The sequence below is a fragment of the Poecilia reticulata genome, linkage group LG9, assembly GCF_000633615.1.
Source record: "Poecilia reticulata strain Guanapo linkage group LG9, Guppy_female_1.0+MT, whole genome shotgun sequence".
NCBI lineage: Eukaryota > Metazoa > Chordata > Actinopteri > Cyprinodontiformes > Poeciliidae > Poecilia > Poecilia reticulata.
The window spans coordinates 26085034-26099805 of NC_024339.1; the positions used below are offsets into that span (position 1 = coordinate 26085034).

Consider the following 14772-nt stretch of genomic DNA (forward strand, 5'->3'; position numbering starts at 1 on the left):
TATCAACAATACTACAATACTACTAGTTGAAATGTTTGTTTGCAACTACTGCTTAGGGCAGAGAAAGGTACACTGCAGGGAAGCTCTTTTGCATTTGGTGTCCACTCACCACTGAGGAAGTGAGGCCAACATTGAGTTGCAAATCAACTTTGTCTGATTAGCATGAAGAGCAGGAAAACATCCCTGGGCCTTTCCTCAACATGTGTTAGATTCAGAATCAGCAGCCATAGCCTGCTGGGGGAGACTTTACTGTCGTCTGTTTTCCTTTCATTTTCATACCCAGTGTATCTATGAATGCTCACAGTTGCTCCACTTCTAATTCTCATGTTATTAATAGCAAGAGAGAGGAAGAACCAGAAATGTGCACACAGACAATGTTCACTCAAAGCGAGGGTGCACTTTTCCTTTTTGGCCAAAACTTGCCAGATTTTCAACAAATTTCAAACTGGTGGCATTTTGATCGTTCTGTATTTTGTTTGTCATCTTTGCACATACTGATCCAATGTTTTGACTGATGAGTTATTGATGTCATGTCTGGTGGATTTGGGGTCGGACCAAAATGCAGACAACTGAGAGGCATCTTCATTGAGTCCATGTTTTAATGGGGGGAAAAAAATAAGAAAAACTTATATACAGAGAGGCAAACTGCAGGAAGGCAAGGCAACAAGGAGGATACAAGGAGAAACTAAGAACAACAATCTATCAGGAGGATCCAGTGAGGAGTGACAGGAGGAAAAGAGCTTATATACTGGGAGAGTGACAGCTGGAACAATAGGCTAGGGCTGATTGGCTAATAGGTTGCATGTGTGAGGTGAGAGAAAAGTAGACGGAGAGGGGAGAAAGAGAAAAGCACTAGGGAGCAACGGAGAACAAACAGGGGAATTATCTTTAACCACAACTAACACAAGGAATAAATAAACTAAACGAACTAAGAGCAGCCTAAGAAGAGTAAAACATGACAAGACTGATTAGATGAAAATTAAAATAACTGGACTAACAGAAATGAACATGGATGAAGGAAAAATAATGAAAATAAGAAATCAATACAGGAAAATAACAGAATCAAAGAGCCCAAACAAAACGGGAGAGGATGTTTGATGATTGTCCCGGTGGGAAGGTTGGATTAAAAGCAAATTTGTTAAATCCGTTGCTTCATCTTTTGATCCAGAAGGCTGATTCATCTAATTGTTTTCTCTATTCTCTCATTTGCAATCATCACCGTGCAGACATTCACTGGATGTCACTGTGTTCATACAGAAGTGGAAGGAGTTTATTTGTGGAATAATACTGTACAGATTAACCACTTAAGAATTATGTTTCCAGTTTCCAATCTCCAGCTTTTGTACATCTTTGGCCTGCATACTAAAAGCAATTTTAGCATGTTCCAGACATGACTCAGATAGAAAGTTAGTTTTTATTCCGGTGACGTCCTAAGTTTATTTTATATTTTAGTCTGCAACGCCGTGTTTTTCACATGTGCTGGGGAGCATTTAAGGCGTTATGTGACAAAACCATCTTAGACAGCAGAGAACAAAGCTTGAGGGCCACATACTGGCACAGAGCACGGTTCATATACTACTGACTGGGTGTTTTGGATTTGTCCTACAGTTCTTAAAGGGGACACATGTCATTTCCAAAGAAGCAAACAATGCAATCAGTGGAAAGGAGAAGTGAAACCAGATTGGGAGGCAATGCAGGTAAGGTTATTCCCAAAGGCACGTTGAGAGGTGATGGATGGAAGAACATGGATTTTTTTTTTGTTGTTGTTGTTTTTCTATTATTGAAGCAAGAGCTGAACAAAGAACCGGGTCGGTTTGCTGTGCAAGCACTTTAAACTTTGCACCCAGGCTGAGAAGTGTTTACTTAGCCTTTATCAGATGTTACTGACCAGCTTTATAATAATGTTACAGTAATATGAACAAATGAACAAGAGTACAAAAAAAGGTTTCATGACCCGTTTTAAGATATACTGAAATTGAAAATATTCTAAAAGAAATAAATCAAACATATAGAAGGAACAAAGCATAAGAAACACCTCAAAGGAAATGAATTCATAATACTGACGCATAATACACTGAATATGGCAAGACTTATAAATAAATGGACAACAAAGAAATGATCAAAAACACAAACACACACAAAACAATGCAAAACCCAAACACTCAAGGATTTTGACAGTCGGTTAACTAGAAACAGTGACGGGGTGCCATGGCTTCCCAAACAGCCAACGTAAGAGAAACAAGAGAGCTCAGATATGAACAGCCACAAAAACATCACTCTCCAAAACTTCCTCTGACATTCAAAAAAAACTTTCAACTGGAGTGGTATGAGTGAAAAATACAGAAAGGTTTTCAAACCTGTTCATGGATTTGGTAATCAGTCTTCATCTAAAGTTTCATCAAAGCAATACAAAAATAAGAGCTAGTAAGACATTATCCGAGCAGACACCTGGATAAAGGACATTAAAGGCAGCACATTGTCAAACTAAATTAACAATTCAGCTGTTATGACAAAACTTGGTTTGATGAGAAAAAAGTAATTTTTCTCATCAAATTCCCCTTGATGTCAATCACAAATGTCTACTTATACTTTATACTGCTTCTTTTGCACAACACGAATCCCCAAGCATTTTGGTAAATATATTACATCAAATAAAAAGGTTGTAAAGCCTGAAGTTGCATTTTATACTAATTTGCTAATAAAGTCATCAGTCATCTCGTTTCGGTGCCGTCCATAACACAACCCAGTAGACAGAGCATTTTGAGAGGTTGCTCAGAAATTAATTTGTTCTGAACGTTACTGCATATCAGTTCACTACTGTGATCCTTTTAAAGATACAACGAGGAGGGAGTTCATGTGTCTTTTCCTGCAGAGTGTGGCCCAAGGCTGCAGCTCAAAGCTTCCTGTCAGCTTTGAAGACTAATTTCTAAATCCCTAGTTTAGACTAACTTTAAGTTAAATCTTCATAATTTTTTGTCATAAACCCCCAAAGAATGGTTATCTTGTATTGTTAAAGTAGAAAATTATTATTCCCATGAATCTCAAGATTACTTATTTTATTATTAGTCATGGTTTGAATATGCACAAAGTTCAACACAGTCAGTGATGATGTCTAACAGTAAAACTATTGTTTTTTTCCCCCCCAAATGTATTTATTTAATTTGATCAAATATATATGTTTTTTTTCTTCTGCAGTGCTTCTCATATTTTATTAGTACCTGTTGGTAAGATTTTTAATCAGAGCACATTTATTTCGTGAGGAAAAATGTAACTTAGATCACAGGATAAGCTTTTTGATACTTCAGATAAAACATTTTCCATAACTTTGTTTCCAATTCTGCTCCTATCTCAAATGATGAAAAACTGACTTGGATCAACATCGTGCTCACTTGTTACATTACATTACCATTTTAAACCAAAGCAGCTGAGGCACAGCAGTCGAGCTAAACTGAAATGTTTAATTGTTGTACCTGAGTTTGCTTGAATATGTTTTGTTGGAACCTGAAGAAACTCCTGAACAAATCGCCTGTGATGATTTCTAAATCCTCAACTTCTTATCAGTATATTTTATTAATCATTTTTACTGTAAACTCTGAAGTATGCTCATTCTCTAATGGAGTACATTTTACTTAAGCTTTTCTTTTCTTTCTTTTACTTTGGAATTTTTATGTTACAAGATTTTATTTACTTGTACTTGAAAGTTATGGATCTCCTGATAGAGCAACATTTTTTTAAGGTGGTCCTTTATAGGACCAAAGGGAGGAAGTGTTATGACAAGACTTTGTTTTATTTCAATCAATCAATCAAGCAATCAATTTTATCTAGGAAGCACCCTTCACGTTGGAGGCAGCTCGCTGGAAACACATAATAAAGGATATTTCTAAACTGAGTTTGAATCGTAGAGGGTCACAGTCTGCAGGCACAAATACCAGAGTTTTGAAGTGAACTGAAACTGTTTTGATCCTCCTTTTTACTCCCCTCTTTGTTAGAGAGCTGGTGGATATTAAAAGCGATGTACTTTCATCTTTTCTTCACTTCCCTGGACTAGCCGGGGGAGTCATTGTTCATGTTCTTTGCTTAATTTAATATCATTAATCAATTATCTTCTCTAGAAAAGTGAGCATAAGGACATAATGAGATAGGGCATGTTTAACATATATAAAAATATGACTTGCTTGTTAATGCTACTTAAAAAAACAATTTGTGCTTCTTTAGGTGATGAAGATGCAAAGCTGATTCGTGGCATTAATGGATACTGTATCCATTAAACATGATACAGAAAATGTTAAATCGGAGGACAAGAAACACCAGTCACATGTGTTTTACATCGGATATATTTAGCGGTGAGCACTGTAGCCTCTCTGACACAAAAACCTACTTTCCAGGTTGGAGTGATAAATATTTCAAAAGACTGAAAATGAGCTGAGCAGAAAAAAGTATACGGAAGAGCGGGACGGCACGACTGAGAGCAAGTGGAAGAGCGCCGCATCTTAGATTGACAGTCTAAGAAGTAGAGGGGGAGATTCTTCCTAGTTTTTATCATGCAGTAGAGAAAATAAAACGAGTCTTAAACTCAAGATGGAAGCTTTTCTGGTTACAGCCAGAGGCCGAACAGCATGCTGTGAACCTTGATCAGTTTTATGTAACTTAGTTTTTTTAGGCTGTAATGAGAAACAGCACACATAGAAATTATGCTATATCCACATCATTGCCAAACAACCATTTGATTTCCATAGATTTTGTTCAAACTTTACTGATTGATCAAACAATTTCAAATATCACAGCTCTAAGATGGTCAGGCCAGTTGGTGACATACGGTTTGTCATGAAAACAAAAAACCCAGATGTTGGTTCCTTAAAAGCTATCTGAGTAGTTTTGTCTAAATGACACCCATACAACTACGTACCACAGTTTCAAACAAACATGATAGTTGTGGAAGCTGATTGAAAGGAGTTTCTTTTCTCAGCATTCGTTGGAATATCTCCTATTGTAAAAAGTCAACACTGCCTAGCCAGAAGACCTGCACAATACACTGAATTGCAGTCTTCATTAAAAATATTTGTGAGAAACAAAAAAACAAAAAACAAAGAAAAAAATGTTGTAAGGACAATTTGTGTATCACTGCAAAGAACTGCTTGGATTCAAATTCAGCTGCGCCCATTCACCCTCTTGTTGTCAGCAGCGTTTGTCGGGCGGATGAACTCCCATTGCTCTTGATGCTCAGCCTGTAGGCGTGCAGACGCAAAAGTTCACAGACAGTGATAGTAAAAGGTGATGATGGAAAACCAAAGTGAGAAACATGTGGATTAAAACCAGCCGCTGTCATCATACCAGCTACGTAACATTGTCCATGTCTTCTACTGAAAAATCCCAATTTGTTTTTGTTTTTGTTTTGTTTTGTTCTTGACATTTGTTCAACAAATCGCAGAACAATTTCACGACTTACTATAAACAAAAGATGTAAACTATACAGCAGGTCATTGGCTTTTTTTCTGAAAAATAAAGCTTCTACTTTGCTGTTTATAGTGGCCTTGGTTAAAGTAATGACCCTCTTATTTATATATGATTTTCATATAATGTCTTTCTGTTTAGAATATTTGAACATGAATTTTCCTGGGTGTGTCCCACCTCTTGTTCAACGCTGGGGGGAGACAGGTACCAATCCCCCACTCTGTAAAACGCCAGACCTCAAAGTTCCACTGGACAAAAGCACAAGCCTCCTCGCTGACCAACGGTCAGCCAGGAAGCCTACAGTGATATTTTCATCATATGAGCCCAAAATGAGTGGATGGAAATGTGTTGTGACTGGCGTAACGTGCTTCATAGGTGAGGTAGGTAATGATTAACAGACTATACTGTGCAGGGACTGAGATCAGTGCTATGCAAAACAAAACTTTTCAACAAATGCAAAAACCTGGCAAATGGTTTCCTCAATAAATGCTAACGTATATTATCTATATTTACTATATGGATTTTACCTGTTTAAACATGCAAACTAAGGAGGATGAGAGAGGATGGACTTCTTTTTTATTTTACAAAAGAACTTTGTTTTTCAGGCGTTTCACTTCCCTGATATGCTTTGCCTCTGCACAAATAATAAATATGCTTTGCACTGTAAATCCCAAAAGCAGAATGACTTTTTTTTGTTTTTTTTTTGTTTTACTGCATTGATTCAATTAATAAAATGCTTTCAGAGCTTGGCACCAAACATTTGTCACATCTCACCATTTAAATTAAATATTTAAATGACTTTTTGCTCATGCTCAACAGTTTGTATTTTATTTGACATTTCAGCGCCCTGCAAAAGCAGTCACACCCCTTAAACACTTATGCATTTTGTTGTGTCACAACTGCAAACTTCTATAGATTTAAGTGGATTCTTGAAGTAAAAATGGTTTCATTAAAAAAAATGGTGGTTTGCATTTGTATTCAACTTGCTTAGTTACCTCTCAATAAAAGATAATCTTCCATTGATGTAGTGTAATAATTCACTTACTCTTTTCATATGCAGCAGCTGTGATGTTGTCTCAGGTGTAAAACCCAAAGCAACATCTTAATCCTATAATACACAAAGCAGCGCCTCTCATCTGATCTCCTCTTTTCATCCTCTTTATTGCAAACACATTTAGTGCCTGATGCTGGTTATTGAATCTGACAAGAAATGACCACATCACTGTTGCACTGATGCAACGTAGCCGTGTTTACAAAGCGTTTGCCACTGCAACGCTCCTTCACAGCACGCGGAAAATCAAACAAATGACCAACAAAAGCTGGGATAAAAATGGCAACCGTACCACGAGAACAGAGTGCTAAAACTTCCATCGTGCACCGACCTCGCCAGATCTGTGCGCCGTTATGTAACCGTAGACTGCAAAAACAAACAGATCAGATCCAATGATGCCAACAATACTTACCTTCTTATCCCTCTTCAAATTGGTACTCTGCACTTTCCTTTCAAATTTATTGGCTCTAGCCAATTGCAGCGAGGAGAGTGCTTAACGTCTAAATCATTTTTAGACAGAACTCTGGATGGTGTTCAGAGGCGAGTCGTGAACCCCTGAAAAGTGGCCAAATTAAAAGCTTTGCGATAGCCGACGCCACTTAAACAGAACACACTCGTGTGTTCTCCAGTGTTACACACCTGTACGTCCGTTCATTTTTCTGTGTTTTCTTGTACTGAACTCTAAACGTTACAGCAGGTCAGGCTGTCTGGTTAAGATAACCTAAACACTTGTCTGTCACTATTCTCATCATACTGTCTGCATTTTCCAGCCTAAATCATAGAGAATCATGCGAAAGTGATCACACCCCTTGAACATTTCGTTCACGTTTCTGATCTACACCATTCCACTGTAGCTCTGCCTGCAGGTTTGGGTTGTTATCCAACAGGCTTTCATCCAGGAGAAGACTGTATTTAGCTCTGTGAATACTTTGGGATTACACTGACTCAGAGTTGAGCGATGTTGGGAACTCAACCTCTGTCAAATTGCAAAGGTATGAAAAGCTAATGATCTGTGAGCATGCAGTCTTGTTTCTGTCCCCAACCCAAAAATCCTGTGACACTAGATGACACAGTGTCCACTGCACTGAAGGAAGAGGCGCCGGAAAGATGAAGGGCACAGAAACTGTCTGTTTAGAAAGAGTTGATCATGAGGTGACTGCTGTGTTAAATTCACAAATAGAGGTAACACAAGACGCAGGAGGTCCTTTGCTGATGAAGAAGGGGTGGAACTGACTGTAGCTCACTCGTTCAGCCAATACAGACCGACCCGAGACACGCTAGAATGAAGTGAAAAAAAAAAAAAATCAATGAGCGCATCACATGACAGAGTCAGGGGAAAGAAAGGCTGATGCCCCATCATCATCATCATCATCATCATCATCATCATCATCATCAAACTTGTCTCCTTTCCTCAACATCCAGCTAAATTAGGTCCAGCCACGCTTTGATCTTTATCGTGGCCTTACTCGGCTGCAGTATATGACCTCTTCTACATGACTGTGTTACTGCACGGCTTGCTACTCACAGAATCACTCGCGTTTTTACGCAGCTGCTCTTCCTCTCCTCCCAGCTCCGCGGCGGGATCCACCACCAGCTTCTCGAAGCACGCCGAACCGAGAGAGGAGCTCTTCTGCTGGTACATCATCAGCTGGGACACGGGGAGTTTGGGGCTCCCGTGGGCCGTCAGCTCCGGTTTGCTGCCTGTGGCCCCAGAAGCTGTCCCCAGAGCCTGACAGTCGGAGCTCATCTCTGAGGTCGCGTCGCCTCCGCCGGCGGCGAGCTTGTCTCCTTCGAAAGGCGCCGGAGTGGAGCAGCATAAGTTCGGCTGCGATGACGAAAACACCCGGTCCAGCTGTTTCTTTTTCCTCTTGAACATCCACAAGCCGGACTCCTTCTTGGTGCCCTCCGCTCCTCCACCTCCCCCGGATCCGCGGCGCTCCGAGCCCAGCTTCGGACTGAGCCACGGCTTGGTTTTCTCCTGGAAATTCTTCCACATCCTCCGCTGGTAGGACATGGACTCCTGGCCCCGGCCGGAGCCTCCGGGTTTTGGTGATTTTTGCTCCATGGTGCCAGGGCAGCAGCCACCCAGCCTGAGCACAGTCTGTAGCTGGATCGGACGGGTGTCACAGCCGGGTTGCTGCTGCTGCTGCCGCTTGTGTGCGCTTCAGCCGATAATCAGTTTAGAGCGCCGAGAAGGAGACGCACGCCGTGATGATGAAGTGGCTGCCAGTCCAACGGGGAACCTCGCAGAAAGACTATGCAGACGTTGTACATTACTGTCACACAACGCTATAAACGAAACAAACAGGCTGTTTAAATACAAGTTATCTCCTCGGTTGTAAAGTTATAAACGCACTACAGGATTTTTTTTTTTTTAAACCTGTCTGCGTTTGGCTGTGGGTTTCTCTCTCCTCTCTCCCTGGTGTTTAATCAGAGTTAGACCCGCTTGCTTAATTGTTGTATTCTAATACAGGCAGTGCGCCTCCCTCTGGCCAAACCTCTTGACTTGGTCATCTGTATGCTGGCGATTTTGACACACAACAACCCCCTCTAACACCTTGTGGAGAAGCTTTTGATTTTCTTTTAAAACCTCCCTTCCTCTTGAACGTTTGACACGTACCAGATAAATTGTGGTGATCATGCTTTTGTTTACCTCAGAAAAGCATAATCATGCTAAAGTTTTCTACATTTTCTATTTTGTCACATAGGAATAAAAAATTGTGGGGTTTTGTGGTCAACACAAAATAGTGCAGTTTTAAAGTGGAAGTGAAGTGATAGACTGTCTTCAAAATTTCTAAAAAATAAAAAAGAGGAAATCTGAAAGGTGTGGCATGCCTTTGTACTCAACCAACCCCCTAATCTAAACCTGTCGCTCTGGCTGTATGTCTAAGATTGGTGTTTTGCATTTATGTTAAGTAGTCCCCAGTATTTGCAGTCTCTTGCTAACTACCTTTAGCTTTTCCACACCTGCTAAAAAAAACGGGAAAAAAAAGCAGGGTCACGTTCACTCTTTTCGTTATCTAGCAGAATAAAAGACACCAAAAGCAGAAAGAACTAACACATTGCAGCAAGATAGTTAGAAAGCTCAGAGAACCCATTGGAGGGCTCCAGATGAATAAAATTAATGTTAATACTAGTATCAACTGGATCATTATTACCACCTGCCTGCTGTGGGGTTTTTTTTGTCTTCATGTTGCTGTTTGAATCCACTAATGTGAAAAGCTTTATACAGAGATTAAATTACACACAACTGGACTCTGTAAATTAGTTGAGTCCTGGTTGCACTGCACTCAACTGTTTTGTAATGAAGGGAGCTAAATACAAATTAAGCCTTCTTACTGCTTTTTCTTCCATTATGTGTTGCTTTGTCTTGTATCACATAAAATTCAAAGAGGAACCGGTGGTTTTGCAAGCCACTACGCACAGCAGAGTGTGATACTCGTCCTATTTAATGCCATATTGTTTTGTGCACATTAGCCAAGTGTGGATAGGATATTTTTTCCCCCACCAATTAGGTCAAGCTTCGTCGAACGTTATCAGCCCACGAGCAGCACCGGTAACCAGGCAGAGCTGAGCGGCCTCGTCTCCTTTGCTGATGCGTATAATAACTCATTACTTTGTCCCTTCTGGCCTTTGTTTCAACCCTGGTCTGTGTTGCCCCCTCACCAAACACCATAAACACAGAAATAAAATAAAAAAACATAAAGAAATGAATGCGTATTAATACCTAACCCTAGCATGCATTGCATGTATAAAAATGGGGTCAGAGAAGAGCTATTTATCCGCAGATCAAGTTCACAAAATGTTAATTCGTTTATCAAAGCCATGCGACCTTGGCCTCACCTGTCAGAGTGATGATGAAGGATGCCTTGTTCAGCAGGATATTTGCCTTGAGTCTTGTTGAGGCAAACACGATAAACCCTCAACAGTGGGGTGATTTATAGCACTTCCAAACTCTGATGTGGAACAGACATTTTCCTTTAAAGAGACATTTTCCTTAGAAACTTTGGCTATAACATGGGAGGTGTAGTTGTTAGCTAGATTGTGAGTTTTTCCATTTCTTATTCTACAAATTAAAAGGCTTTAATTGCAAATTCAGACTTGCTTAGAACCCTCCTTTTAGTTAAGTAGATGGATTTGTGAGGAAGCGATCCAAAATGCCCGTCAGCTGCCACAAACGTTTTCACTGAATCAGAATGGAAAACTGATGGCTCGGCATTTGGATGGCTCCACTGTGTAATGATCCCAGTCCTCCTGATAAGAGGCTAATACGCAGCTGCACCCACCTGCAGAACATTTACACAGATATCAAATCCTGGAAACGAGCTGTTTCTCTGACTACAACAGCTTGTAAAAGTAGGAAAAGGGACTGTTTGAAATTGAATTAACAGTATTTAATTCATACATTATTTTTCAGTTTCAGTCATCAGCTACAGTTCACAGTCTTTTGGTCCACTCTTTAAATAAATAAACCATAACAAAAAAGCCAGCCAGGAGACACAAGGAGAATATGGGAAAACCAGGGAAATCACTGAAGGTTCCAGCAAGGAGTGACTGAGAAAGAGGTGCTAAAGTACTGGGAGGTTGATGGCTGAAACAATGAACCTGGGCTGATTACAGGTGTGAGGGGAAAGAGCAGAGGGGAAACTGAGGAGAGAGAGAAAGAGAAAGTGGCAAAAGGAGAGTACAGGGAACTAGAAAATGAATATAACAGTAAAAGCAAACCAAACATAGAGTAACTAAGAGTAACTAAACACAAGAAATAAACATAACAAACTAGAATCACTAAGAAGGACTGAACTAAAGAAAAGCAAGAACAAGACTGATCCAACCAAAATAAGAAACTAGCACAAAATAAAAATGAAACTAGAATCAAATCAAGCTACAAAATAACAAAAGCTCCTAAAATTATAATTCAAAACAGGCACTTTAAAATAAAATAATTTTCTGTTATTAAAAACTCAGAATAATTGCAGCTGTCGTAATTGGAGATTTCCTTTTTTTTAAAGCCACACTTTGCTCACATAAGTCACCAATTTAGTTTTCAGATCCATCTGCTTTCTAAATTAGACGGGCCCCACTTGTCCACGGATGATTGTTAGGAAATCATCTTGTTAGGTCGGGAACCTTGTGGACAGCGCTGTACATCACAGTGATAAAATTTAACTTTAATCCACTGTAGCTACAGGCGCAGTGACACAAGCGTGAGCCGGGACATGAAGACAACCTGAGAGCATGAAAGCCTGAGCACGTCTCATTCCATCTTCATTATTCTTCCTGATGGATGGATGCCTTGTTGAATTGAACCATAAGAGGATGGCTTTTCTTCTCAAATGAGTTTTAGCAGACAGTTTGTCTTGATTTGCAACACATGCGTTCCATCATTTTGTTGCCAAAAACACAAAACCTTTCAAATGCAACAATTGCTTTTCTGTTTACATCCTGATGCCTCGAGGGGTTGAGGGGGCTAAGGAGCTTGAGCAAGCTTTTTGGGATTAAAGAAGAGGCGGCAGCACGTCTGCAGACCCTGCACGGCTCCATCCAAGGCAGGTCACTTTCAAGCTGCTGGAGAAAAACCAGCCCGTCATCACACACATCTTCAAACAGCCATGCATGAAGGTACAGGCACAGACTTTTTTTTTTTTTTTTTTTACGTAAAAGCACTTGCGCTCAAAAAAATGCATAGCAACATCACTTATTATGTGGGACTGGGATCTTAGATGAGATCTTACATGTGCATCTTCTCTAATCTTCCTATGTTTAATGTGCAGAGCACCAACACAGAGTCATGCCCACAACCTCCCAGCTGATTTGATTACACCTGATGGAATGGTGCAGTGTTTGAAAAAAAAAAAAAAAAAAACGACTTCACTTCTCATCAGCTCCAGATGTATTGTCTGTAGAAGCGAAGCACTAACAATATCTCCAACCAGATAAATTAGTTCAAAGTGCAACTGTATTTGACTAAAGAATCAGGGTGTTTGGGAACATCATGCTGTGTTCTGATGAGTAGGAAAGGAAAAATTTAATATTCAGCTTTAACACTGCTTTTCACATGGACCATTAACATAATTACAGGCTATCTGGTATTATACAAAAGCCTTCAAGCTGATTAATTCTGCATGTGATGAACTAATAAACCCAGCTCAAATATCTTGTGAATGAACACCGCATGAAAGAGTCAGGGCGAGCTCTTGCTCTTTCAATTGTTTACACAGTATTTCCTGACAAGCATTTGTCAGAAAATAAGTGTAATGACAAAACTCTGTTTTATTTCAATCAATCAATCAATCAATCAATCAATCAATCAATCAATCAATCAATCAATCAATCAATCAATCAATCAATCAATCAATCAATCAATCAATCANCAATCAATCAATCAATCAATCAATCAATCAATCAATCAATCAATCAATCAATCAATCAATCAATCAATCAATCAATCAATCAATCAATCAATCAAGCAATCAATCAAGCAATCAATTTTATCTAGGAAGCACCCTTCACGTTGGAGGCAGCTCGGTGGAAACACATAATGAAGGATATTTCTGAACTGGCTTTGAATCGTCCAGGGTCACAGTCTGCAGGTACAAATACCAGAGTTATGAAGTGAACTGAAACTGTTTTGATCCTCATTTTTACTCCCCTCTTTGTTAGAGAGCTGGTGGATATTAAAAGCGATGTACTTTCATCTTTTCTTCACTTCCCTGGACTAGCCGGGGGAGTCATAAGTATTTCACCCTAGGTAAGATTTATATATTTCCTTAACAGAAGCTCATTAAGGAAATGATCATTATCAAATTAGCAAATTATCAAAATCATTTGATCATGATAAGCTTGTTTGTGCTAGCTTGTGCTAGCTAGCACAAACAAGCTAGCTTGTTTTTATTATGAGAAAACATGGAAAACACTGTAAAGTAACCGTGCAATATGTGGTCTATCCTAAAACTTTGTAAAACAACAATTTTCATAGTAACTGTATTCAAACTGTCATGAAATCTAGTAGAAATTCAACAGGAAAGTTGCGTTTTTCTTAATTAGAAACATCCATAACAGGTCTTAGTTAGAATTAGTTCAATGGCTCTTAAACCAGAAAGAAGAAATGAGACTCACAGAATGAAGAAGCACTTTAGGATCTTCTCAAGTTATCCACCATGTTGTCAGTGATGGAGTCAGAGTCTTAGGCAAGTCCATCGCAACAGCAGGAGTTGGAAAAAAAAATCTCCAGCAGCAGGGGTAGATGAGATTCATCCTAAAATGCCAAAGGTTCTGGATATTATGGGTCTGTCATGGTTGACGTCCTTCTTCAGTGTTTGTGGAGGACAATACCTATAGTCAAGGGCGACCGCGGAGGATGTTCAGCTTCTCAAACGAGACTTTGATCGATTCTAGAACCTCAGAATTAGGAGGAGCTCTGTGGTTTTTATTGTTTTTTTTAATATTTTGTGGGTCGGCAGACTGCTTGCAGCCACGTCTCTTAAGGTACAGTATTTGATGGAGGGAAATCCAGTTCTTCTACAAACGAAAACAAGAGCTGTGTCCACAATTGGCACAAAGTCAAGTTTGTTTAGCGTGCAGAGTGGTCTCCAGGAGGAGGGGATACTTGCCTCGGATCCTGTTGTGGTGTTGATGGACAGTGTTCATGGCATAATCCCCGAAAGAAGAACCTCAGAGTGTCATTTTGCATTTAGCAGATAATATGGTTCCATTGGGCTCTTCAAGCCATGACCTTCGGCATATGCTGGAGTGTTGTACAGGCCGGTGTGAAGACGCTGGGACAAGAAGGAGCTCCATTAAGGCTGAACCCATGGCTCTCGACTGAAGAAAGATGGCCTGTCTCTCTCTGTTTCTTCTTCAAGAGGATAAAATCAAGTTTCCTGGTGTCATGTTCACATGAGCTGGGATGATGAAGATGGATAAACAGAACATGGCCACGCCCGCAGTGACGTGGCAGTTGCTCCAGTTTGTTGAGTTGAAGGAAGATCTGGAAGCTCTCAGTTTTAACTGCAGGTCCACGTTTTGAACCTTCCCTCTGATCATGAACTACGGATTGTGGCGAGAATAAGATCCAGCACAACAGTAATGAGATTCCTCTCTTGGGTGGCTGGGCTCCGCCTCACAGATAGGAGCAGGAGCTTTGCTGTCTGGGGTTGAAAGGATCTGTAACCATCTGATGGATGGATGGATGGATGGATGGATGGATGGATGGATGGATGGATGGATGGATGGATGGATGGATGGATGGATGGATGGATGGATGGATGGAT

At 40.0% G+C, this 14772-nt stretch overlaps 1 protein-coding gene across 4 annotated transcripts in view; it reads right to left on the reverse strand.

Annotated features, from left to right (window-relative positions):
• mctp1a (multiple C2 domains, transmembrane 1a) overlaps window positions 1-10955 on the reverse strand; it is a 147830-nt gene extending 136875 nt beyond the window's left edge. For 2 of the 4 annotated variants that reach the window (XM_008418926.2, XM_008418925.2), the window contains exon 1: window positions 8028-10952. In XM_008418926.2, the coding sequence (XP_008417148.1) occupies window positions 8028-8567 (540 nt within the window). In that variant the 5' untranslated portion in view covers window positions 8568-10952. Of the gene's footprint in view, window positions 1-8027 lie in introns of all 4 variants that reach the window. The other 2 variants (XM_008418929.2, XM_008418927.2) reach the window with 2 other exon arrangements.
• Window positions 10956-14772: the final 3817 nt, after the last annotated feature.